This window comes from Ictalurus punctatus, chromosome 15 (assembly GCF_001660625.3).
Source record: "Ictalurus punctatus breed USDA103 chromosome 15, Coco_2.0, whole genome shotgun sequence".
NCBI lineage: Eukaryota > Metazoa > Chordata > Actinopteri > Siluriformes > Ictaluridae > Ictalurus > Ictalurus punctatus.
The window spans coordinates 3,879,359-3,905,000 of NC_030430.2; the positions used below are offsets into that span (position 1 = coordinate 3,879,359).

At 39.4% G+C, this 25,642-nt stretch overlaps 1 protein-coding gene across 10 annotated transcripts in view; it reads right to left on the minus strand.

Moving 5' to 3' along the window:
• Window positions 1-7,131: 7,131 nt before the first annotated feature.
• Window positions 7,132-25,642, minus strand: part of hspg2 (heparan sulfate proteoglycan 2) — a 125,579-nt gene continuing 107,068 nt past the window's right edge. For 6 of the 10 annotated variants that reach the window (XM_047160209.2, XM_047160211.2, XM_047160212.2 and 3 more), the window contains 18 exons: window positions 24,675-24,759; window positions 23,514-23,658; window positions 23,288-23,390; window positions 22,987-23,096; window positions 22,058-22,166; window positions 21,336-21,434; window positions 21,003-21,224; window positions 20,667-20,911; window positions 20,367-20,538; window positions 18,417-18,539; window positions 17,932-17,988; window positions 15,217-15,292; window positions 15,009-15,087; window positions 13,701-13,781; window positions 11,732-11,802; window positions 10,492-10,575; window positions 9,691-9,794; window positions 7,132-8,542 (listed from right to left, as the gene is read on the minus strand). In XM_047160209.2, the coding sequence (XP_047016165.1) occupies window positions 8,370-8,542; window positions 9,691-9,794; window positions 10,492-10,575; window positions 11,732-11,802; window positions 13,701-13,781; window positions 15,009-15,087; window positions 15,217-15,292; window positions 17,932-17,988; window positions 18,417-18,539; window positions 20,367-20,538; window positions 20,667-20,911; window positions 21,003-21,224; window positions 21,336-21,434; window positions 22,058-22,166; window positions 22,987-23,096; window positions 23,288-23,390; window positions 23,514-23,658; window positions 24,675-24,759 (2,138 nt within the window). In that variant the 3' untranslated portion in view covers window positions 7,132-8,369. The remainder of the gene's footprint in view (window positions 8,543-9,690; window positions 9,795-10,491; window positions 10,576-11,731; window positions 11,803-13,700; window positions 13,782-15,008; window positions 15,088-15,216; window positions 15,293-17,931; window positions 17,989-18,416; window positions 18,540-20,366; window positions 20,539-20,666; window positions 20,912-21,002; window positions 21,225-21,335; window positions 21,435-22,057; window positions 22,167-22,986; window positions 23,097-23,287; window positions 23,391-23,513; window positions 23,659-24,674; window positions 24,760-25,642) is intronic. The other 4 variants (XM_047160213.2, XM_053686247.1, XM_047160210.2 and 1 more) reach the window with 3 other exon arrangements.

A 25,642-nucleotide genomic window follows, 5' to 3' on the forward strand; every position in this document is an offset into this window, starting at 1 on the left:
TTGGTTTTACATGGGAAACTCATACAGTCAAAAAGTTATTGAATTTTGATTATTTTTCTTTTCTTTTTTTTTTTTTTTTTTTAAAAAAAACAGTTTTAAAAAAATCTGCTGTAGTTAGTAGCAATAATGAACAGTATCATATTGCAATTACTTTTACACGTGTAACTCCCATGAGCAATAGATTGTAGAATATTAATTATTTTTCTTTTTTAAACGAAAAAAATGAACCCTTGATCATTTTCAAAATAGAGTTGTCTTTATAAAAAATGGTGCATAATGGAGTGAATCATAAAATTTGATTGTCATTTCTATTTGTTTACAGAAAAAAAGTTTTTTTATGGCACAATAAGATTATATGTGTAATAAAAATGTATATAATTAATAATCATTAATAAATTTATATGCTTTAAATATAAACAAATACTGCATCTATACTGTATTCTAACACTGCAATACGTTAGATATCCTGCCAAGTAGACAACGATAATCTTGGTAGAATTTTATACAGTTGCCAGGTCATGCACTTTTTAGACAGTCCCTTACTGACTCCATTATTATAAAGTGCTGATGACCTGCATTGCTGAAAGATTGGCTTCAGCTGGCTTTAACGGGAGAAATCTGTAAAATATGTTCAACTGTATTTGGTTCTCTGCCCACTCCGGAGTGAGAAATTACACATTTTGTCCTTTATGTGTGTTTATTTTTTAAGAAATAGAAGAGAGAAGCTTGAATGTCAGCGAATGTCCAATACAAAACCAACTTTACCATGGTAAAATACCTCACATTGTGAGTCGACATCCTGTGCACAGCCCTCTTCAAGTCAGTGGTGTTCTTTGGGTGATAAGCTGGCTTGTTTTTGTGCCAAATATATCTTATGAATTATGCTCAAGAAGTTCTACCTAGGTCTAGTCAAACCATGACACATAACATAATGGTTTGGGGGTGATTTAGAGGGGCTTGAATGTTTGTTTGTTTTTGTCCATAAGAAAGTTTCTGTTACTGTCTAGGCACCCTTCACACTATAATGGTAAAAAAACATCTGACATGATTTATCTTAGTTTCATTTTTGTTGTCAGGGCACACGGTGGCTTAGTGGATAGCACGTTCACCTCACACCTCCAGGGTTGGGGTTTGATTCCCACCGTGGCTCTGTGTGTGTGGAGTTTGCATGTTCTCCCCGTGCTGCGGGGGTTTCCTCCGGGTACTCCGGTTTCCTCCCCCAGTCCAAAGACATGCATGGTAGACTGATTGGCGTGTGTGTATGTGATTGTGCCCTGTGATGGATTGGCACCCTGTCCAGGGTGTACCCTGCCTTGTGCCTGATGCTCCCTGGGATAGGCTCCAGGTTCCCCTGTGACCCTGAAAAGGATAAGTGGTATAGAAGATGGATGGATGGATGGATTTTTGTTGTCACTTGCAGTTTTTATAATAGAAGTTGGTGAGCACCACACAAGTGGTATTGAGGCCCTGATAAATAAAAACATATAATTAAAGCAGGGTGTACAATTTTTTTCCAATGACCGCTCCTCACCTCACTAATAAGTCACTAAGAAGTGTTTCCAAAAAAAAAAAAGTTTGATGGAATGTTCAGTGGAAAAATAATCCTGATGACTTTTGCCACTCTCTTTCAAACATTAATTGTCCCCCTCAAGCAACTCCAGTAACATCTCCTTAATTATGAAAGTAGATAAATTGCTCTTCTTGGTGTGCATCACTACAATAATAAGTAATTAAAAAGCTGCAGTAATTCTGCATTACTTCACCTTTTCAATTCTTAAGTCCTGTATTATATTATCCTGCTGAAAAAAAAGTTTAAATCATGATCATTTCCAAGGATCATCTCACAATAGCACACAGCCACTCCCTGCTGACAAATCCAGCATCCAGCTTCCAGCTGGATTTTCATATTGGTTAAACTGGTGTTGTTGTTACTGGCTAGGCAAGGAGAGGAGACCGCCAGATTTTTTGTTTTGTTTTGTTACTTTTATTCCGAACCAACAACGTTCACCCAATCAGGACAAAAAATTGAGAAAGCTCTCCCTGTTGCACTAGAATTCAAGTCAGAGTTGAGTGGGAAGCATGTGTGTATGTGTTTTAGGGGAGGGGGCATGGTGTTTCAGGGAGTTTCATTACATATACTGAAGGTAACTTCCAACACAGTTGCCTGGAATAACTCTTCTGCAATACTGGAGTGCCACCGATGGCCTTTTAGTCAGGGTAGCAATATGGTATTGCTAACAAGCTGCCAAAACTGCATACCATATTTGCCAGCTCAGAACCAGGAAAAAAACTTATGAATTACTGCTATTTGCTATTAATGCAAATTCATGTAATAAGAAAGCTTGTCATCCTGACTAGATTGGCTTGCGTAGTGATAGCTAAAGACTGGATTTTTCAGCAGGACAGGGCATGAAGCCAGGTTTCAGGTCTAAACTCCCAGTCTTTTGACTTGTTGACCCTCAAGCAAAACAAGATTGCTTAAAGAACAGGATGAGGGTAGCCATCTGCAAAATCCTTGCATTCCCCTTACATATTCCCTGAACCTGGTTCCGCCATTTCTTCTTCGAGTCATCTCAGGGGTTATGACAAATCTTGTAGTTATGATTATATTAGGGTGATGACCTTAGTAAAAGTTATGTCCAAAGTGGAATTAGGAGTATATTGAGATTTTGAAATATGAGTAGTAAATATAAAGTAAATAAAGTAAATATGATTATATTGGGGTTATGACTATGGTGAAAATACAACAATAGCATACAAGAATTGTGTCTATTTTTGACTGTGGGGCTATGGTTATATTGGAAATATGGCTGTTGTGTGTATATGACAACAGGGAAGTTAGGACTACTGTGGAAATATGACTATACAGATTTTATGATAATGTTAGTATTATAACCAAAGTGTGGTTATAGTGCAATGATGAGTATATTTGGATTATAGTATAATTATACTTTTTATGCAGATCTGCATGCAAAATGATTTATGACTATATCTGGGTTACTATAATCGCATGATGACCGGACTAAAACCTTGCCCTCTGCAGATATGTAGGTCAGTGTGTTTAGTGGCCCAACAACCTGAACCATGTATGTTAATAAATAATAACTATTATATTATAAAGGTTAAATATTAGAGCGAGTCAGTGTAATTAACGTGTAAAAAAAAAAAAAAAAAAAAAGTGCACTAAAAAAATGATCAGTGTCTCATTGAAAAATCTGAACCATGATCTTTGTACTCTAGTAATACAGTCACTTTTGTTTAGTGACTTACGGGGGAGGACGTTTTGGCTTCCAAAAACAATGTGGGATTGAAATGTTGCTCCACTGCAGGGTAATTCTTAGTAACCCTTTTTGTACACAAGCTTTTGCTAGGTTTCAGAAACAATAGAAAATACATAATAAGGACATGTGTACTGGGTAATTATTGTAGATTAAACACTGTATTTACAAAGACACTTGTTTGGAGGAAGCCCTGGAGCACCAATGCCCTGCACTGCATAGAATTAAGGCACTCTAAAATGTCATGTATTTCCACTGATGCATGCTCATTCAAGAACTACAGTAAAGACACACCCAAGCGCATAAAAAGTGAAAAATCAATTGGCTTATGGATTTGTAGAAATAACATTAAGAAGATTTAATACATTTGCTTCAGATTCTCTGTATTCACAAGGTAAACAATTCTCACTGCAGAGTCATTGCTGTGAACTCGTCTCGATGTGAGCAGGTATGTAGCACACAAACAAAATTCAGAACATGTCCTTATCTCCCAATATAACAGATCCCTCACGTTGAGCCGGATAAAAATAGCATGAATAAAGATAACTTCATGCCACGACTGGATAAGCTGTTGTAATAATAAACAAAGACCTCGCGTAACATGTAACCTACAAATGGTGTGGAATAGATACCACAATAAGAAGAAAAATATATAGTTAACTCCATAATTATGGCACAATTATTCAACCTAAACAACTGAAGAAATTATTCATACAAATAAAAACCATTATAAAATATTTTTAGCTCTCCAGTGGTAACACAACAGACAAAAAAAACACACCACAACCATCTGTGTCCAGGAGTCCTAGAGAGCCAAATTGGCCATGCTGTCTGAGTAGGAAGGATGGCATATTCTCTCTCCTCTGTCAATCATAGTGACAATAGCGAATTGGGAGCATTTATGATCTCATGTATGCAGAAGATGGTGGTTAGTGCTTTCCTCCATGTGTTATGCTACTCTGTGACGCAGCATGAAAAGCAGTTCGAAAAGATGCAGTGTCTGGTTTCACACGTCTCAAATGAAGCACATGGTAACCCTTCCCCTCCCCAGTATCTGTCATGTGATAGGAGATAGTGGGTGGGAATTGGCAAAAAAACAATTGGGGATAAAATGAAGTGGAAAGACCGTTCATTTGGTATTCATTTGATGCACTTTATATATATTTCTTACCCATTCATAAAGGATGGCAATAATTCCTATTGGGGACAAAAACATTTCATGCATTATTACACAATTTGGACTCTGGACACTCAGGCTGATGAAACTCTTGTAAGCAAAAATCTGCAAAGCACACACAGCAGTGCAGCTGTGAAAGGTTCCATGTGATACTAAAAATCACGGCAGGTTTCTGCAAGTTGCAAACTCAGACACCACTTTTCACCAATTCAGCAGTCCAATCACTGTTGCTTAAGCACTGAGTTTGGCAATCTTCACACAGTAACACTCAGCATGTCGACCCAGATACAAACGCGACCAAGTAAGTGAGCAGAATGAAAAATAGTTTTGTGACGGACAGATCCAGTAAAAATCAGTCAGACAAAATCTCTTCTGTTTGGTGGCTGCTAAAAGGCTTCCATTTGCAAATCTCACACACCTTAGCATAACAAACAGTTAGAAAAACGATCACCTCTATGATCACTTCTTTTGTGATGAGGAATCTGTAGTTATACATACAGGTTGCACTGTGCTGTAAAAATCAGTTTTTAACGTTCATGTTTTGCCACAAGAAGTTTCACTTCTGTGTTCTGTCTGATCTTCTAGTTGTCTTCCACCTATGACTGGACTGGCTATGGTAACGTACCCTGTGGGAGTGTGTGTGTGTGTGTGTGTGAAACCTTGGCTTCCATTCAAGTGTATTCATGCATTTCACCCAGTGTTCTTGTGATACACTGTGTCAATACTAAAGCAGTATTGAATGTATCTTTAACAAAACAAAATCAATACAACCAATAAAGCATTGCATCCTGACAACTCCAGGGTCCCCAGTACGTTCCTGTACTTGGATTACTGTCTGTGTGGAATTTTGCATGTTCTCCCTGTGTCTATGTGGGTTTCCATTGGATTCTCCAGTTTCCTCCAACATCACAAAAAGATGCCATTGTATCAGCTACTCAATTGCCTAAATTGCCCTTAGCTGTGAATGTGTGTACAGTACTGTGAGAAAATATTTGCTGATTTCTTCTGTATTTGTGTATACCTCATACTAAAACAAAGGCAACCTGAGTAAACACACAATACAGTTATTTATTTGTTTATTTATTTATTTATTAAAGAAAAAGAAAAAAAAGCTCTCCAACATCTATCACCAATGTATAAAACTAATTGGCCCTTTAAACTTAACATCTGGTTGTACCACCTTTAGCAGCAATAACTGCAACCAAACACTTCTGATAACTGGAGATCAGACTTTAACTTAGTTCTAGGACTAGGATTTACTCCTGTGCTTTGGATCATTGTCTTGCTGCATAATCCAGCTGCGCTTGAGTTTCAGCTCACCGGACATTCTCCTTTAGGATTTTCTGGTAAAGAGCAGAATTCATATTTCCCTCAATTATTGCAAGTTGCCCAGGCCTGGAAACATCAAAGCATCCCCACACCGTCACACTCCCACCACCATGCTTGACTGTAGGTATGATGTTCTGTTTATGGAATTCAGTGTTTGGTTTATGTATCGGGACCCCTGGAGGCCTAAATATACCTCTAGTTGGGAGAAAGGATCCGGGAGTAAGCTTTCTAGAACTTCACAGTCTCCACCATTTCTACTTGGTATATTCATCTTTATCTTGCTCACTGAAGAGCTTTCCAGTTTTGATATGAATCTAAGAATCAACTTGTACATTTCCAAGAATCAAGTTACATAACCGGAGACTTGTTGCTGTTTTATTTGAATAGATCGGGTGTCATGAAGTCTTTAATGACATCAGTGTTTAACCTTGGCTGACATTTGCAGACGTAATGCGAGAAATGAATGGTATAACATAAAAAATGTTCTGCATTGTTCAGTAAGATACAGAGAAAAACCTATTAATATGATGAGATTATTTACACGACACTGGGCTACACAAGTTTAGGCAACCACACTAAAGCCAGTTGCTTAATCTCCAGAGGATGGTCACATTTCTGAGGCGGAGTGTAATCCGTACACTAGTTCAGTGGGGGACATGAACTCCCACATTTTGTATCAGAGTACAATGCCTATAATCATATTTACAAATGGGGGGGATAGATTGTCCATAGAAAACAAAGGTGTTCATCCCAGAGGTGTTCAGTGGGGTTGAGGTCAGGGCTTTTTGCAGGACACTGGAGTTCTTCCACAACAACCTTGGCAAACCATATCTTTACAGAGCTCGCTTTGGACACAGGGCTACTGTCATTCTGGAACAGGTTTGGGTTTTCTTAGGTCCAATGAAAGGGAAATTGTAATGCCACAGCATACAAAGACATTCTATACAGTTGTGTGCTTCCAACTTTATGACAACAGTTTGGAGAAGACCTACATATGGGTGTGATGGTCATGTGTCCACACACTTTTGCCTATAGAGTGTACAAGCAAACAAAGATTTCTAGGAGGCTCCATTTACTACCCTTTGTTTTGCCTTAAAAGTTCTATGAAAAAAGTTCACTTGTGTGACTGGAGGCATAGCGGAAGGGTTCCAGTTTACTCCACAGTAAACTGATAAAAACTGATAAATCCAGATACTTGGAGCACTAAACCAATACCAGATACATTATGTTATATCCATGTGTACCTAATGAACTGGCAACTCGGTGTATTATATACCTCTTAAAATTTATTTTAATGAAACACTTTCATCTAAGGAACAAAGAAATACTGTCTCAGTACTTCAGGTCTAGGTTGGCATTAAGCAAAAATACTTTTATTGCAAACTTGTGGTTTTTGCTACTTACAATACATGTTACATTAGAAACACAGAGGCAAGTCATTGGCAGAAGACAGAAGAGTATGTGCTTGTAGTGTGTTTAGCACCATTGGGTTTTTCACATACACCAGTAATTTAGAGGTTAACGTATGGAAGGTTGATGATTTCTCTTAAAACAGAAACTGCGTATTAAAAAAAATCTCCCAAAACAAAAAAAAAAAAGGGTCGCTCGTTTCAGCCTCCGACGTGTCTCTCGTCTTCCGCTTCGGCGTCACCTGAGATGTGGAGTGTATTTGGAGCTAGGGCCTTCCCAGTGTACAGAAACCCCGTCCCTGTGTTCTAGAAGTGTCTAAGCCGTCTCAGAGAGAACAGAGAGGAAACGAAAGGCCGCGGAGTCTTCAAGTATTAAACACAGCTCAGCGCACAAGCTTCAGACACACATTATTAGGACCTAGAATCAACTCGAGGAAAAACAGGCTAGGGTTAATTAGCATCCTTCCCAACACAAATATTTAATATAGATCCATATATTCATATGCATATAAATAAAAATTCAGTGCTGTAAAAACATTTCTAATCACATAGGATCTGAGCCATCAGTGAAGACACGTCATGTATTTTTTTTCTTGGATATTTTCTCTCTCTCTCTCTCTCTCTCGAAATCATGGCTAAAACAAAAGCTAATGCAGGACTATGTAAACTGATATCCCATGTTAATCATCCTTCATTACACAACACTAAGTGAAATATGTAGTGTTTTCTCTCACTCTCTTTTGGTTTATGCAGCACAGAGTTTAAAAAAAAAAAAAAAAAAAAGAAAAAAAAATTTTTTGGCAGCAGTAAGGCACCAAGAGAATATATCAGTGTGTGTGAGTGTGTAGGTTAAACACAAAGCAAAAACACTTTGGCGGTCACGGAGAGCCCTGTATATCTCTTGCTGTAAGTGTGTGTACGGAGGTTAAAACTGAGGTGAAATGTATTTGCGATCCTGTTTGTGTATGAGAACAGTCTCTTGTATTGCGTATGTGTGTGTGTGTGTGTGTGTCTAGGTTAAAAGGCAAGTGAAATGCATCTGCAGTCCTGTAGGTGTCTGAGATCCGTGTCTCTCCTGCGGTGTGTGTGTGTGTGTGTGTGTGTGTGTGTGTGTGTGTGTGTGTGTGTGTGTGTGAGTATTTTCTCAGTCTCTGGGTGGCGCTGCAGCGTCTTTGCCTACGATGAGCAGCGCCGCACGTTTTTGCCACCTTCAGCGTGGAGCTGCAGGTCGATGGGCCGTGAAGGCTGTTCTCCTGGCCGGCCGTTAAGCAGAGACAGGTTCTTCACGCAGCCCGTGATACCTGAGGAGAACTTCCCACCAGTGAGAGCGGCCATGTCTGGAGCTCCACCTGTCGCCATAGACGCAACAGCCAGTTAAAACTTAAAAGGACCATCATTTTGTTCTATATTCAACGGTCAATTGATCGGGTTCCACTAAAATGACATTAAAACATAGGAAAAAGTCCTCTGTAGAAGTGCACCAAGTCTGACTGGTGTTGCACGACATTCATTTGCATATTGAAACCTGATTGGCTCTTGTATTTTATGATGCAATAACACTTGCCACGTGTTATTTTTTTTTCTTTTTCCAAAGCTCATTTCATCCCCAAGAACTTCAGCAAGCTGCCGCATGACATTTTAGCACTTTTCCTGAAAGGAATTTGTTTTTAGAAAACTCGTGCTTACATTTTATATACTTAGTAGTGGTAATTTTACCAATTGCACCAAGCTGACCAAATATCCATATCTAATAGGTCTCAATTACGAGAGACATTTGAATAAGCATAGACATTTCATAGATATGAGCAGAATTAATTAAATAATAGAATAAGGCCATTATTTAATTGTATAATTGAATATTATAATGCACAGGTGCCAAAGAATCAGAATTATATGAATTATGCAAAAATGTCAGCACGTGAAATGTCACTTAAATCAGTAGCCTATTAGATATTCTTATGTCGGGAATAAAGGACTAATTTTCTCCTCAATTCGGTCACCTGGCAATTCCCACCAACATTCCCTTATCATACGACAGCTACCAACTGGAGAGAGTGAAAGGTAGCACATGCTTCCTCCAAGACATGAGAAGCCAGCCACACAAATCTTATAACTACTGCTGATGTTTCACAGTCGGCGGAAAGCGCTATCCGCCCTCTTCCACATACATTACATGAGCTTACAGACTCACGATTGGCTAGTATCGCTGTGATTGACAAGGGAAGAGAATGGCACAGGGTGAACACTTTTCTGTTGCCCCACTTGGGACCCTGTTTTTAATGATTTTCTTTCCGATTTTGGTGTGTTGTTTGTCTACACCTTCCTTTTCCAATAATATTTCTAATTTCAGTCACCTTTACGGGAGGCATTTACACTCTTTTTTAAATTTTTTTTATGAAGATTCATCAGCCAAGTCTCAGTAATATGATTCCCAATTACAATCAGCACATTACAGCAACGTGTATTAAGAGATCTAGTAACGTAAAGTGATCCATACCCAGGTAGATGTTGCCCTTGGTGTTCACCATGACACTCCTTCCGGGGGACTGTCCATGTTGAATCGTCCTGCCATCTACCTGAACGTAGCCCTGCTTTCCTGTCCTGCTCACAACAAAAAACACACACACAATTTGTCCAGTTATTCATTCAGCTGCGCCACTTATATAAAACATGACCTAACAAATCAACGATTAAAACCTTACCCACAAATTCAAACCTCAACCTGAGATGATTCATATTAATCACCAATCCCTTCATCACATCATTACTCATTACTCCATACATTTATTTCCTCTTCCGAGTCAAAAATAGCTTTCCAACAGAGGACATTTTGTAAGAATCTAACTTATCTATGCTGCCATTTTGGAAAATGTAAACCACCTCAATTTCGAGTATTCGGTTTCTATTGTAAGATAAAACAACGGAGAGAAAGGTGATGAAAGTGAAACATTCACTGTGAGACTAAAAGCAGAATAAAATAGTGGCTCGAATGCAAAGTATATTAAAATAAAACTTAGTATGGTGCACTTGAACTAACAGAGAAACTCTGATTTAATCCAGGCTTAATCTTGGTTAGTGCTATCCAGTCACACAGACTAATTGCCATGAAGCTACTAATAATACCCTGAAAAATGAGGTATTAATGATAAACCAAGAGGAAAAACTTTTCGCTCATGTCTCGAAGTGTCTGTTTTGGAGACACTACTATGATATTAGTAAGAGTACAAAAACATAGGACCTGCTAAGTGAATGAACGTAAATGTAAAAAAAAAAAAAAAATACAAAAACAAAAAGGTACCTGACTGCAGTAATCTTGTGCCAAAGTCCATCGTTAATGCGTTCGTTTGAGAGTATTTCTGCCTCCCCGCTGCCCAGCTGGTAACTGTGGGGCAAAGACGGAACGTTTGTGTGTAAATGTACAGTACGCAGCATGAGTCTCGGGCACATGCAAAGAAATAAAGCCTTCAAATATAATGTTTCTACATTAAAAAATACTATAAAGAGCAGTAAACAGGAAGAAATGAAACAAAGTCAATATTTGGTTTGATGATCCTTTGCTTAAAAAAAAAAAAAAGTAGTAGTCTCGGGTACAATTAGTGCAGTTATATAAGGAAATGTGCTGTACTGAGTATCTCGTATGTCGTATCTCAGCCCAGCCACGACTCAGTTTCCCAGGAGGCACTGCTAACTACAAACATGGCCGCTGAGGACTACACTTCCCACACACACTCTAATCACAAACACCTGCATCCCATTACAAACACTCACACTACAGCATAAGCGAGACTTTGGACGCGAAGAGACTTTGAGAAGTAATGTTCAGTTGACTTGTTTCTCTACCATTCTCTAAGCCTTTTTCTTTGTGCGTTTACAAAGTTACTTTTGACCAGTGTTTCCGTCCCCCGACCTCGATTTCTGAGTTGCCTCGTTTTGTTTGTTTGCCTGATCGCCTGACCACGAACTTTGTCTTTCCCCTTTGGATTATTCTTCCTGGATTCCTGCTTCCGTCTCCACCCACGGTACGTGACATCGCAGAACCTGCCACGGTTCTTCTGGAGACTTTCTTATTTTTGCAGCGAAACCCAGCAGCCTTCATTATGTTTTTTTTTTGTCTGAAAAGTGGTCACTTACCTATTATACCGCTTTCTATATTGAAACACAAACACTTTTTCTGTAACACTTAATTTTGTGCTGACTCGATAATGTAGGAGTCACAAAATAAAAATCTATAAGCTATCTAAAATCTATAACGCTTGTGCTAAAAAATAGGAAACACAATCGATGATGGGTTGGTGCGATTCCAATAGTTTCCAATAACAGTAAGCCCAGTGTTTTATTCCTAATGTACCACAGCGATTTGCCAATGATTACAATTTTACCTTCTCACCAATCAGAATAGAGAATTCAACAACACTGTGGTACAGCATTGTGTAATAAAGCATGAGCTAAGTAATATATAATCCTAAAACAAACACTTTTGCCAGTTTGTGTGTTACAGGTCGTGTCCAACACAACTAGTGAACGATTCAGTGGCTCACCTGAACACAAGGTATCCATCTTGTAACCCAAGGCTTATGAAATCCTTGCCTTTTCCTTGGTCTCCTGATTCCTGTAAAGAGTGTTACAGTGCAGAATGAAACATTTCTTATATTCTCTCTCCAGCTGTGATCCTGGAAGCAGGTCACAAGGTCAGTTTGAACGAATCACGAATCATCTTACTATCACTAACAGAAAGACACACAGTGGAGGTATTTAAGTATAATTAAGAGCATGTTTATTAATGGTTGTGTCAACGTTTCAAAAATGCTTGTTAACAAAATGATGAATTAATATGCTAGCATTAATGAATATATATATATATATATATATATATATATTTTTTTAGTGTTTTAGCTTTCACAACTTTCAACAAGCCAGGAATGGTGTTAAACAAAATGGCCGTGACTAAAGATGCATGCAACAGCCACGCAATAATTAATTAGAGAGCAAATAAAATACAGCCTGGGTGGTTTGAATTTGTCACACAAACAAAAGGAACCTGTTAAAAACAAAATCTTCGCATATGACAAGAAGAAACATGCAGAATATAACTGGAGCATGTGTTTCTGATGGACAGTGATAATTCATGATCATTCCTTTACTAAATATATACCAAATTCTATCAACTATAAGTTATATAATATGTTGTTCTCAGTTCTCAAAGAGCTTTTGTTTATGTTTTGCCTTGCGCTTTTGTTTTGGTCCGGTCTCAACCCCGGTCATTTTCTTGTTATCTTATTGTGCCCACCTGTTTTGTGTTCGTTCTTTGATATGTTTGCCTGTTGTGTCTGAGTAGCTTTGCAAATTCTTATCATGCTTTTGTAATGTTAAATCCAAGTCTTATTTGAGTTTTCTAACTCAGTCATTTCCTGGTTTTTGTCCTCGACTGTTTTTTTATTTTTTTTTGGATTATGGATTATGCTACTTTGCTCCTGCCAGAGCACTGGACTCTCTTTTTTTTGCATACAATTCTTGGATTGACAAGAATAAAGCTTTACACACTTGTTTCCTCCCTTATGCACTCACATGGTACAGTAGTGTAGTCCTGGTTGGTCTACAAACTTCAAGATGTTTCAGTCATCTGTGCCGAGAATACAATTTGTCTATAATTTGTTGATTTTGGGTTGCCATGTTTCTCGCTACTATTTTACACGATTTTATTCAAATCTCACTTATAACGCAATGTAATGGTAGTTGTTTGGATGTAATTTGTCCTTTTAGAGGTGGGACTACATATTCAGAGCGAAGAAATTGATAGGGCATAAGTAAGCACTAAAATACAATTATAGAAAATATAATTATAAGAAATTAATTAATTACTGCATGTTATTTTTTTTAAATAACAGCATGTCCCGACGTGTTTTATTCCTCTTTTAACACAGCAATTTGCCAACAATTACATTTTTTAATAATCATAGTATGACAGATTGTGCTTTTTGATCTGTTCATAGAACATTTACTGTCCACTACACAAAATAGTTCCTGTTAGCAATTACTTTATAGCAGCTATACCTAGTCGTTCTCGCACTTGAAGACTTTCCCGTTTTGAAAAACCTAAAAAGAAAAGCGCTGGCACTGGAGACTCCTTCCATAAACGTTAAAAAAAAAAAAAAACGTCTCCTTGCACAAAAGTTAATTGCAATTATTATTCATTTTTATTTTGCCAAATAAGAGCACACTTTTTAACCTGTTTATTATTAGGCTCTGGTTATGTGCTACATCCACCACATCCCTGAGAATGAGTTGTTACTATAGAAACGATGACACATTAGAATGATCGAATTGATATAAACTTGTGATTTCACACCGTCAGAACTGCTGTGTTATAAAATCCGATGAATATGGTGTATACAAAATCTTAAGAAGGTTTTTTTTTTTTTTTTGGACAAAGATCAAACTGAGCTCCAAACACACAATCTGTAAGTTCATGCATTACGGCGTCTGTAGTAGGCAGCTGGAGGAACGTACTTGTTTGTGCGTCTGCTTTCGGAGAGCCGACGCCTTGTTGCGAACATGCGACTTGTGCAGCCTAAGAGCGGATTCGGGCTCCTGAGGATAACGTCCGTGGTGAGTTAGTGCAGCAGGGTAACATGCAGTGTGGTCAAGCATCCGCCCCAGAGACACACACAATGAGTCAATGAGCTTAAGCTCACCATCCACTTAGTTATAAATCACATAAATGCAGAAGTTAGAGTGAGTGGGAAAAGCTAACGCCTCAGCGTGTCACATGCTGTTAAGATACTGGTGCAGGTTATAAAAAGTCAATGTAGATTAAATATCATAAATTAGGTCAGTTTGTGACAGATAATTAATCCAGTCTGCCGATCTTCTGCATTATACAGCTTCAAGATGAATAGTTAGGATATTTGTCATTCTTTCATCATTTCACATTTTCAGAACTGGATTCTTTTTCCCTTCATGTTACGCAGCTTGCCTTGGGGTAATTCATCTACCGTACATTTGAAATTATTAGAAGTGAAACCATGCTAAGGCCAAAAATCATCATCATCATAACACATAATAATATAGAAAATAATATCACCATAATAACTAAAAGAATCTGAAGAAGTATGTACTCTTTCTTGGTTTTCTCCCCAAATGGGCCTTATTTACCAAATTGGATTATGAATTTATTCGGAAATGGTTCGCCAGAGCATTTACACAAGAAAATGTGGTCTTCACAGTAATCCGGCTCGTCCGGTAAAACGTTTGTGTCCTACCAGAATTTGTGTAAATTTACATACAAGGACACACTCATGTTTGAAGCCCCAATTCATCGGCTTCAAATCTTATATCTGGCGATTTCCCGCAAATTTCTATAAGGACTGCGCTGTTTATTTTATTTTATTTCAATTACACCCGCAAATGAAAATGTTATGCGACTCGGCCGTTTCGTTTGAGTGATTTGAAAGGAACCTCAGCCATCTCGCGCTGAACAGGTGCTCTTTCGTGGTTTAGTTGTCATTTTGTTGTTTTCAGCTCTCTGTGAGCTTGACCTTTTATGGAGTTTCGTGGGCGGGACTAAATGTAAATCAGCTGTGCCTTGAACATAATTGCAATGTTTAACATATACTGTACGTGCGAGTCCGACGAAAATTTGGTTTAAAACACTTACACACAGATTGACTAAAAGATTAATAAATGAGAAGAACTGAATGTAGATTTTGAATTTTGAGAGTTTTAGAGGTGGATGAGGGTACATGTTTAGATATGAAATGACGTTTAGGTATATCATGTTGATTGCATGTGTACAGCGAGATACGGATCAGAACCTACCACCCCCTGCCACAGGACGAGGCCGTCTACAGAAAGTGTGTTTATCTCCAGCTCGATGGTCTCAGGTGACTCAGGAGCACTGTAATATAAAAAAAAAAAGTAACAAAAAAAACAACAACAAAAAAAAGCTTTTTAATACGCATTTGAGATCAAAACCAAACCTTTTCAGCTGTAACTCTAACTACACAAATGACTATGAGCTCCTGACCTGCGTGGGAACATGGGTTTGGGAAGGCTGAGGTAGCCATCATCATGGAAATAAGCAGCGTATTGTACTGGGGAATCTGTAACAGAAGCACAAGGTTTAGATTACACACGGCGCAAGAGGACGCCAGGCTTCACACTTCAGCTGCGCTGCCACCCTGTGGATGTCCATGGAACGACCCAAAGATGTGTTATTAAACAAAAAACCAAAAAAAATCAAGTTGAAGGCATTTGTTATTGATCTGTATGTGTAATATCAGTCTATTAATAAATACAGCTGATGGATGTGTTATTCATTTATGTGCAGTATGGATCATTCCTTGTACCTGGTAAACCAGTTCATATTAACACATCAGCAAATATATAATATTGACTAAATATAAAAAAAATTCCAAATATCGTAAAATAAAGGAAATGTTTTCCCTTTTTTTTTTGTATTTCATGTCCGTCACCACAGCACCCCATCGCTGATCATTTTGCTAGAACAGCACAATACCAACTGTTTAATTCCTTACATATAAAATATACAATATATACTCTGGTGAAGTCCTTGCACTACAAAGCCAATACGTCATTTTTTAAAAAATTTTTTGTTTTTAAGGAAATGTTTTGTTGTCTTGCAGCACACAAGGAATGACCCATTTATTGTGTGTGTATTTGCTCATTTGGTTTCGTTATTTGTTAGACTGGTCACTGTGTTTTGAATTAGAACGTGTTAAGATATTATGATATATGAAGTATACTGTTAGCAGGTGAAATTTCTGTCCGTCCGAGTAAAAAAATCCGGATTAACAAGGAAAAGCGCATCAGACAAAACAGTTCAAGACTGCACAAGAGAGAACATAGTTAGGATGACACACATGACACGAAACAGAATAAAACAACACACGTGGTGACGATCACAAAAGCAGGCATTTCTCACAAACACATTCACCTGATAATCCGAACAAAAATAAGTCTGAATGCTTACCAAAACCCCTTTATGCTTTTTATTTTTTGGTAATTCATCGCATCTTTGGCCTTAAACTCACCCGTGTTTTTGTGTTTTATTTAGTAGTTAGTAATGGATCATCCAGATGATTATATTTGGTTGGAGTAGCTAGAGGAACGGCTGCAAAAAAAAAGTTGTACTGTTACTGACTGGAATGAGACGTGAAAGGGGAATCCTACAGTCCTCAAACTAGGTTCGCTCAAGCGCTACTACATTCGAAATCAACTGCGAAATATGATAAAACGCAGTCGGGAGTTTAAACAGTGAACGCATAGAATTCCCCTTGCGGAAATATACCGGAACGCTTTACATTAAGGATCCCTTAACTAACGTTATTTCCTGCATTAATTGACATTAAAAAGATACTTAACTTAGCATTAATTAACTGTAAGCGCTGCTAACTGAGTAACAATGTGCTGTATATAAAACTGAGTTGTGTACGTGGAGAGAGTTACGCACATGCGGCGAAGTTCAAGTAAAGCAGAGGATTCTTAAAAGGATTTTTAAAAGCCGTTCTCTTACTCAGTCCGCATTTTCCATCGCTGATTTTTTTTCTAAGTTTAATGGGAAGTACTTGTATTTAAATACAGTGGTTTAGACCTTACTGAGAAACATTCCGGAAGCTTCTACCCAAGAAGAATCTAACGAGCCTGGAGGTGCGGACTACGCGCGGGTGATTTGCACAACGTGAACGTGTAACTCGGCTCTGAATACGCGTAACTTTCCCGGTGCAAGTACTGGTGTCAACGTTTACACTCACGTCTCAGACTCTGAAAAGTGATTTAACACGAGTTAACTTTATAAAAAAAAAATTAAAAAAAAACACCACAAGTCCAACGTTTAGAATTACAGAATTTTAAAATCTTGAGAACTCACTGAAGTGAACTCTACTGAACTGTTCTCCAGGTGTAAATATTAAACCTTGCGATTCAGATTCAGTTCGGAACCTTCGAAAAGATTTTTTTTTATTAAGGTCTTGGTTAATATACAGTTCATCGTGGGCTTGGTTTTACTTACGTATGGGATAAACATACCCCTTATGGTGTACGTTATCTGGCTTGTTACTGATGCTGAGGGTCACGAGATGTTCATGTTCGCTAAGGTGTCACATGCTGTATGTCAGCTAAGGGAGCCTTAATGTAATGTAAAGCCAATTTAAGTTGATGATATTTTATGGCAAAAATTAAGAAGCACTTAAATGAATTCCCATTTTGAAACCTCGAAAACATATTTCAGTCCGAATTCAGTTCACCAAAAAAAAACAAAAAAAAAAAACACCGCCCTCAAACCATTTGAGTCAATTCTGAACTGCTAAAATAATGTTTAAGGTTTAGAGTATATATTTACTGTTTTATTATAGGGATCGGTTTACATGATTCCAATTACACAAAGCAGCTAAGTAACCGGTCCTCAACACTTACTAGCAGTTTCTGAGAGAAAGTCAAGCAGCTGTTGCATCTTTGTTAAGGCACATGCACTGTCGTTGATGAGAAAACTGGGTTAACAGGAGTGTGGCCGTCGCTAGACGTTTCCCTGAGACTCCTAACAAATGAAGAAGAGGTACTGTAGCCGATTAGGCCATGTATGTGGACGTCTAAAATGATGTGCATCTGGGGTCCCCCCCCTGCCCCTGATAAACGTTTGGGTTGGGATTGGCAGTTTTGGGGTGTTAGAGGAGAGAGGTCTTCTGGTTAGTGTCGGCTCAGGCAGACAGGACGGATACTGTACCGTTCACCCCGCTGCCCTCCAAATTCCACGGCGCCTCGTGCACGATGGCCTCCTGCCCTGTGTGTGTAGGATACATTCACGAGAGCGCATGGGTGAGACACACAGTTAGGCGTTAGGACTGAAGTTAGGAGCGTTTACCTCTAGGAGCTCTGTGTCTTGTTTCAGCTCAATGAGAAGTTTGTATGTCGGAGGGTAAAAGGTTCATCTTGAACCAACCGACCGGTTTGAATGATCTCTTAGCTGTGAGCATCACGCTAGGCTATGTGTCTATCAATTAGTTCTATCAATAGCAGGCTTTCTAGGTGAGAAGAGCCTCTAAATGCAAACAAGATAAAGTGCGGGGGAAAAAAAATAAAGCTTTTTAGTCATTCCGGTCATTTTAAAACACCATCAGTAGTACGTCTAGGTTGGAAGTGGCCTAACGTGCTATACTGTATATGCACCGATGTTGGCACTGCATTATAGAACAGAGAGACAGAAGTCACCTTCTCGACAGAAGACACCTGTGTAACCTGCGGCGCACACACAGTGACCGTTCACACAGCTGCCTCCATTGTGACACTGAGACGAGTCCAGACAGGTGTCCTTCACCACCTCACAGCGGTCTCCTGCAACCATAACACACACACACACACACACACACAGCATCCTGAAGTCAGTATTAAAACGTGCTCGGAAGTATTTTGCTTACAGTCCCCTCAGAAACTATTGGAACGACAAGGTCAATTCGTTTGCTTGTGCTGTACACCAAAGACATTCAGTATATGAGACGAGAGCTTAGGATTTCAGCTTTTATTTCCTATTTCCATAAAACAGAACCGTTTGTATCAGACCATCCATTTAAGTGAGCAAAATATAGGAACATATAAGTTTTGCAGTAAATGAAAGTAAATAACACTGAATATTTGGTTGCATATTGTCGGTTTCTTCGTTTGCAATGCTTTAATAGGATTTTATCGCAGCCTCTTTCAGTTGTTTGTTATAGGGGGTTTCTCCCTTACGCCTCCTCTTCAGGAGGTAAAATGCATGCCCAATTGAGTTAAGGTCTGGTGACTGACTTGGCCAGTCTAAAACCTTCCAGTTTGATAGAGTTGAGCTGGCAGTGTGTTTTGGTTCCACTCGATTCATTTCGATGCATTTCTCTGTAACTTGGCAGACAAAATGTTCTGAATTTATTCTGTTTCTACCATCATGAATTACATCGTCAATAAATATCAGTGAGAATGTTCCAGTAGCAGCCATGCAAGCCCAAGCCATGACACTACCTCCACCATGTTTCACAGATGAGCTTGTATGTTTTGGATCATGAGCAGATCCTTTCTTGCCTTGCCAATTCTATAATTTCTGTAGGGACTATACTGTATAGGGACTGTACTGTATAGGGACTGTACTGTATAGGGACTGTACTGTATAGGGACTGTACATAGGGACTATACTGTGTAGGGACTATACATAGGGACTGTATTGTGTAGGGACTATACATAGGGACTGTACTGTGTAGGGACTATACATAGGGACTGTATTGTGTAGGGACTATACATAGGGACTGTACTGTATAGGGACTGTACATAGGGACTGTACTGTGTAGGGACTATACATAGGGACTGTACTGTGTAGGGACTATACATAGGGACTGTACTGTGTAGGGACTACACATAGGGACTGTACTGTATATACAGTAATGCTAAACATTAACTATGAAGACAAATGTGTATATTTTATCCCTAATATATAGTTATCAGTTTATTAGGTAGACCTAAAACTGGTAAAAAAGTTTTTTTGGTAAAAAAAACAAAAAAGGTGCAGTTTGTCACATTTAAAATCATTTCTTGACCTTTTTATAATAATCATATAATTTTAAAGATCTTTAAAAAAAAACAAAAACAAAAACTGAGAGTCACTACTACTAGATTTTAGATTATTTATTTTAGGAATCTTTATAGGCATATATTTTTTATTCTTGGCCCAGAAACAAGTTACACCCCATACGAAACCCTCAGCTTTCCTTAAAAGATAACGCACAATGCGTATATATAGTTTTAACGGGCGAAGTCGGGTTCATTGAAGGAAAGGCAAACGATGTCAATGTTTTTATTGCAATTGAAATTCAGAGCCCCTAAAATGACAAAGTGCTCCTTTAATACAGAATCTCTGCAATGAGATCATTACTCTTTACTAATGATGTACTAATGAGTTTTTGTACCATTAAATAGACTGTGTAGTGGACTTAAATTTGCTGTTTGCACTTTGCTGATGTAATTATGCATAAATATGTAGTAAAATACTGTTATAATTAAAAAGAATAATAATCATTAACAACTGACGTTTCGGACGGTCGCATTAATATTAACCTGCCCTTTAGCCAATCCCGTGGGTTCTCTCTCTGTACTATAGCAACATGGTTCTGAAACTGAATCCGGGCACAGTGAGCTCACCGACATATCCGTCCCTGCACAGGCACTGAAACTCATACTCAGCGGTGGCCATGCAGGTGCCACCGTGTCGACACGGCCTGCGGTCACACGGGCTGACGGCGACGCACTGACTGATGGCCCTGCTCTCTGTGAAAGTGTAGGACAGATCGATCTTCTTCCCATTGATAGAAACCTGGAGGAAAAAAAGCAGTCCAAAAATTCTAAGTCTAAGGCTAAAATGTTAAAAATGTTCCATATAGGAGAAATAATATTAGTAGAAAACTGCTGGACAGAAGGCATTGCTTAAACACAGATATGGACCTCGCCAATGCAGCCATCAAAGAACATGCTGACGTTGGCAGGTTTGGGCAGGATGTCCTTCGTTGGCACGCCACCCAGGAACATAGGCGTGTAGACATTGAGGCCCTGGGCCTTCCCAGGGGATGACCTCCTGACCTCGGGCCCGTCGTCCACCTTCAAAACGCCGTCCTGGTTGAAGCGCTCGGCTGTCACATGGTGCCATTGACCTATAGACACCTGCTCCTGACTGCGCAGCACTGCCTGGCCTACATGCAGATCACAAACAAATGTGCCAGAGATTAATTAACACCTACCGCACGAGTTAAAAATAAACAAAAAAAACCCCTACACTCCCACCTGTGCCGAGCTCATAACGAAACTCCACATGTCCTTCCACAAGTGAAAGAGTGACAAAGTCCTCCACCTTCATCTTCTTCCCGCCAATGAAGAACATCAGGCCATCTTCGTCCATGGGTTTGAACGCCATGTCGACGCGCAGGTCATTGTGGATATTGGTGAGAGGAGGGTACGCGATATACGACTCATCACTATCAAACAGCGGCGTCGTCACCAGCGTGCCTAAAGATGCAGTGTAGACGTTAACAAAAATCTCCCCAGACTTTCCATACAGTGTGTGTGTGTGTGTGTGTGTGTGTGTGTGTGTAAATGAAGCAAACCATTAATCCTTACCGTCCATGCATTTGTGTCCGTATTTGCCGAGGTGGCAGCGGCAGTCGTAGCCCGCGCCGCTGGGCCGGTTAATGCAGGTAGCGTCAGGGCCACAAGCCTCTGAGGACACGACAAACACACAGAGGAAATAAGAAATACGTCTAAAAGGGTGAAAACATTTTGCATGTCACATCCAGTGTTTAATGATAACGAGTCTTTCTTTATCATGTACACATTACAGCACAGTGAAATTATTTTCTTCGCATAGCCTAGCATGTCAGGAAGCTGGGGTCATGATACGGCGCCCCCTGGAGCAGAGAGGGTTAAGGGCCTTGCTAAAAGGCCCAACAGTGGCAGCTTGGCAGTGCTGGGGCTAGAACCCCCGACCATCCGATCAGTAACCCAGAGCCTGGCAGTGCTGGGGTTTGAACCCGCGACTTTATTGTCTCTTTTTGGCTCAGTTTACCAGTTTGCATTTGCAATCAACGCATGGCATATCTGATTCACGTCCTGCATCTGCATTCGCTTTCCAATCGCTTTCTCTCTGCAATTCAACCGCACTAATGTTTACTTGGAAGAAGACCGAGATCCCCTCTCTCAGACACTCGTTTTAGTCTGGACCTGAGAATTTAGGTATTACATCATTTTATGACACTAGTCATAAAACACTAGCATTGTCACTGCATCTATCGTACTGTGAATTTTCCCCACTATACGGTATTATTTGCGCTTTACGAACTTACCTGGATGGCAGTGTTCGGATGTGAGGTGCTGGCAGTTGCTCCCGGTGAATCCTCTCAGACAGCTGCACTTGTACAGGCTGGCCAGCGAGTCCACACACACTCCGCCGTTCTGCACCACAAAACACAACCGAAGTGTGGAGCAACATACGTAAAACAGTCTAGGGCCTCAATCAGGGAGATTACAGGATGCACTGGCTTTCTTTTCCTGTTTTAACACGCTGTCATCGACTTCCCCTCACCATTTCTCACACCATCTTGAGGATAGTCATTTCAAGAAAAGAGTGTTAGTAGCGACGGGCGACGTCACGGTATGTCTTTCGGATCAATAATACCAAGACTACACTCCCAATCCCATATAAAAAGGGGAAATGTGCGTTTTTACACGTGGGAAACTGCAAAATATGGATATCAAGAATGTGGAATAAATATTTCTCTCTTTGTTTACTACAAAAAAAAAGGGGGTTCTTTGGAAGGAGTCTCCAGTGTCAGCCCTTACAACAGTCACAAACTCATCGGCTGTCGCTGCTAGAGCATAAACGATAACAGGAACGAACTTATTGCGTGGATGTTCTACAACATTAAATGCAACTTTAAACAGATAAAAAGTGTTCAACTGCTGTGGTTTAAGAGGAATAGAACACTTTGGATTGTTCTGGTCTAAGAAAATAATCAACTTTAGAATGGTTATGGTTCTTTGCTTTGCGTTGGGCCACAAGACACCACGCCGTCATTGATTATTTTCCCTGAAATGCTTATTATTATTATTATTCTTTACAAATGGCTGACTGTCGAACTTTACCCATCATGCAGGGAAGTCGACAAGCATAATACCGGAAAACAGTGTACATTTCTCATAACTGCTTGTCTAGCTGTCTCTGTGTTTAAAGTAATGAATCAGAAGGTGATTTGAATCTTTAGGGTGATCAAACCTGACACGGGTGATCCTTGCAGGTGGGGCAGTTGGTCACACCGGTCGAACTTCTGTCCAGATCCTTGAAAATAACTTCATCCCCTTGGATAATTAGATGACTAATGCAGCCTAAAAAGGGTCATGGAGTCAATGTGGTAATACTCAGTTAGTTAAATAGAAAAAATAGAAATGTACCATCTATAGAGTGATCCACGGAGTTCGTTTTTTTTTTTTTTTTTAGGTTAGCAGAACTGTCATGATTATAGCCTTCAGCTATATATGCGCAGGATATGTACTGTAGATATATACTTCTTCCTCACCAACAAAGCCGCTTTTGAGCTCTGCCGTCTTGGCGATCATGCTGTAGTTTGGATAGCCGCCTACAAATAGCTCCTCGTTCAGATCCAGCCCTTGGAATTTGCCCTGCACAGATGCAGCAGATGTTTTCTATATGAAATCCTACCAAGCGTCATAAGTCAAGCTTACAGTAATGTCATAACAGAAAGGCTCCAGTGTGCCTGACTGGTGAAATGGCAGCGTTCGTACCTGGGAAGTACCGTTGATGGGAGCTTCATCGTCCACTATGATGGACCCTTGCGTGCCGTTACGGTAAAGCTGCACTGTATGGAACTCACCCAGCTTTATTGCAGTGGGGTAGCGGATGGTAGCCATGCCAGAGCCCACATCGAACCTTCAGAACATGAACAAAGCAAGTTTTTTTAATTATTATTTTTTTATGAGCAACCAGTGTTATTAAACAATTACATATGAAACTGAAAAGAAAAAGATGGATTTTAGACTGATTTTGAACTGGGAATTGAGTGGGTCTGAATAATACTGAGAGAGCTGTGAGTCCCAGATGTTCTTCTGGTGCCGATGTCAAAGTCAGGTCCAGGAAGATATACATACATACAAACACACATATACAGTAGCTCACAAAAGTGAGTACACCCCTCCCATTTTTGTAAATATTTGATGATATCTTTTCACGTGACAACACTGAAGAAATGACACTTTGCTACAATGTAAAGTAGTGAGTGTACAGCTTGTGTAACAGTGTAAATTTGCTGTCCCCTCAAAATAACTCAACACACAGCCATTAATGTCTAAACCGCTGGCAACAAAAGTGAGTACACCCCTAAGTGAAAATGTCCAGATTGGGCCCGATTAGCCATTTTCCCTCCCCGGTGTCATGTGACTTGTTAGTGTTACAAGGTCTCAGGTGTGAATGGGTCAAACCATCATGTGAAACAAACAAACGTGTGTGTGTGTGTATATGGTGATATAGGTTGGTGATAGATAGATAGATAGGCTGGTGAGGCAACAACAGGTTTATCACTGCTATAAATAACGTAGGTGCTAACAGAAACTACCTTGTTTCATGGATGTTCTATAACATTAAATGTATCTACAAATGGATAAAAAGTAGGACGACCAGTTCTTTATTTGAAAATGACAAAATAAAGAACATGAAAATGACAATTGCTGTGGCACTGTATAAGAGGAATAAAACACTTTAGAATGTCAGTTTTAGGAAAAGAATCAATTTCCAGGGAGTAACAGATGCGTTTTATTCCTTACGTCAAGAAAGAATCATTTAAAACTGAGACAGATCTGTTTAATTCAAATGGTGATTTGGTAACTGATTCAATAAAATTCATCATAAGAATTAGGCTCGGACTGATGAACCCTGCGTGTCACACCTACCTGAACTCAGGGCGACCACCCACAAGCCCGAGAGAAATGAAATCAGCCCCCATGGTCTTCTTCTGCCCGTTATACAAGATCATTCCTGAAGGAGTGAGAGACATGTTAGAGGAGTACAAGAGTCACTGTGTGCACGCAGACAAAGCAGACTGTAGTGGGGCTTTTGATTAAGCTGGGAAGGGAAATGCCATGCTGAGGGGCAGTGGACACAGGGACACAGCAGCGGACAGAGTGCGCGAGTGGAAGCTCAGGTACAGTCCTGTAGTGCTGAGATTTATGCCAGTCGCGAGCAGCATGCCAGGGCACACGCCATAACTCAGCCACAGGGATGGGGGGGAGTGCATCATGGGTATCTGTGGGAATATGCGTCCATACCTCCTGCATTACTGATTTACCGACTATTCACCTCACCTCATCTTAGCAGAGCCAAGTTATTATCATCATAACCGCTCATTATATCATGAAACAATATCACAAGTCAAACAGGTACACACAAAGACAAGAGTTTTTAAATGAGCAAAAATATTAGATGGATTCTGATTTCAACCTAGACATTACTCTGTCAATAATAGAAGCCATTATTTATCTTAGCTACAGGTACAAAAACAACGAACAAAAAAACCCCATAGCAATAAGCAAAAGACTCAGGAATTTCAAACTCCTAGATTTCTGTTTAGATGGGATTTTGTTTTAACTACATTTTCGGCTTGTTTTCTCAGATCAATTTTTATTCGTTTTTATATCAGCGTCAACAAAACCGTTACTTTCGTTTATATCATTTATAATATTGCCGTTATACAGGATAAAAGCAAACACTGCAAACATTTGTGACCCATACATAGTATTATGACCATATACAGGTGCATCTCATAGAATTAGAATATCGTGGAAAAGTTCATTCAAAAAGTGGACCTTTCATATATTCTAGATAAATTACAGATGAAGTAAAATATTTGAAGCGTTTTTTG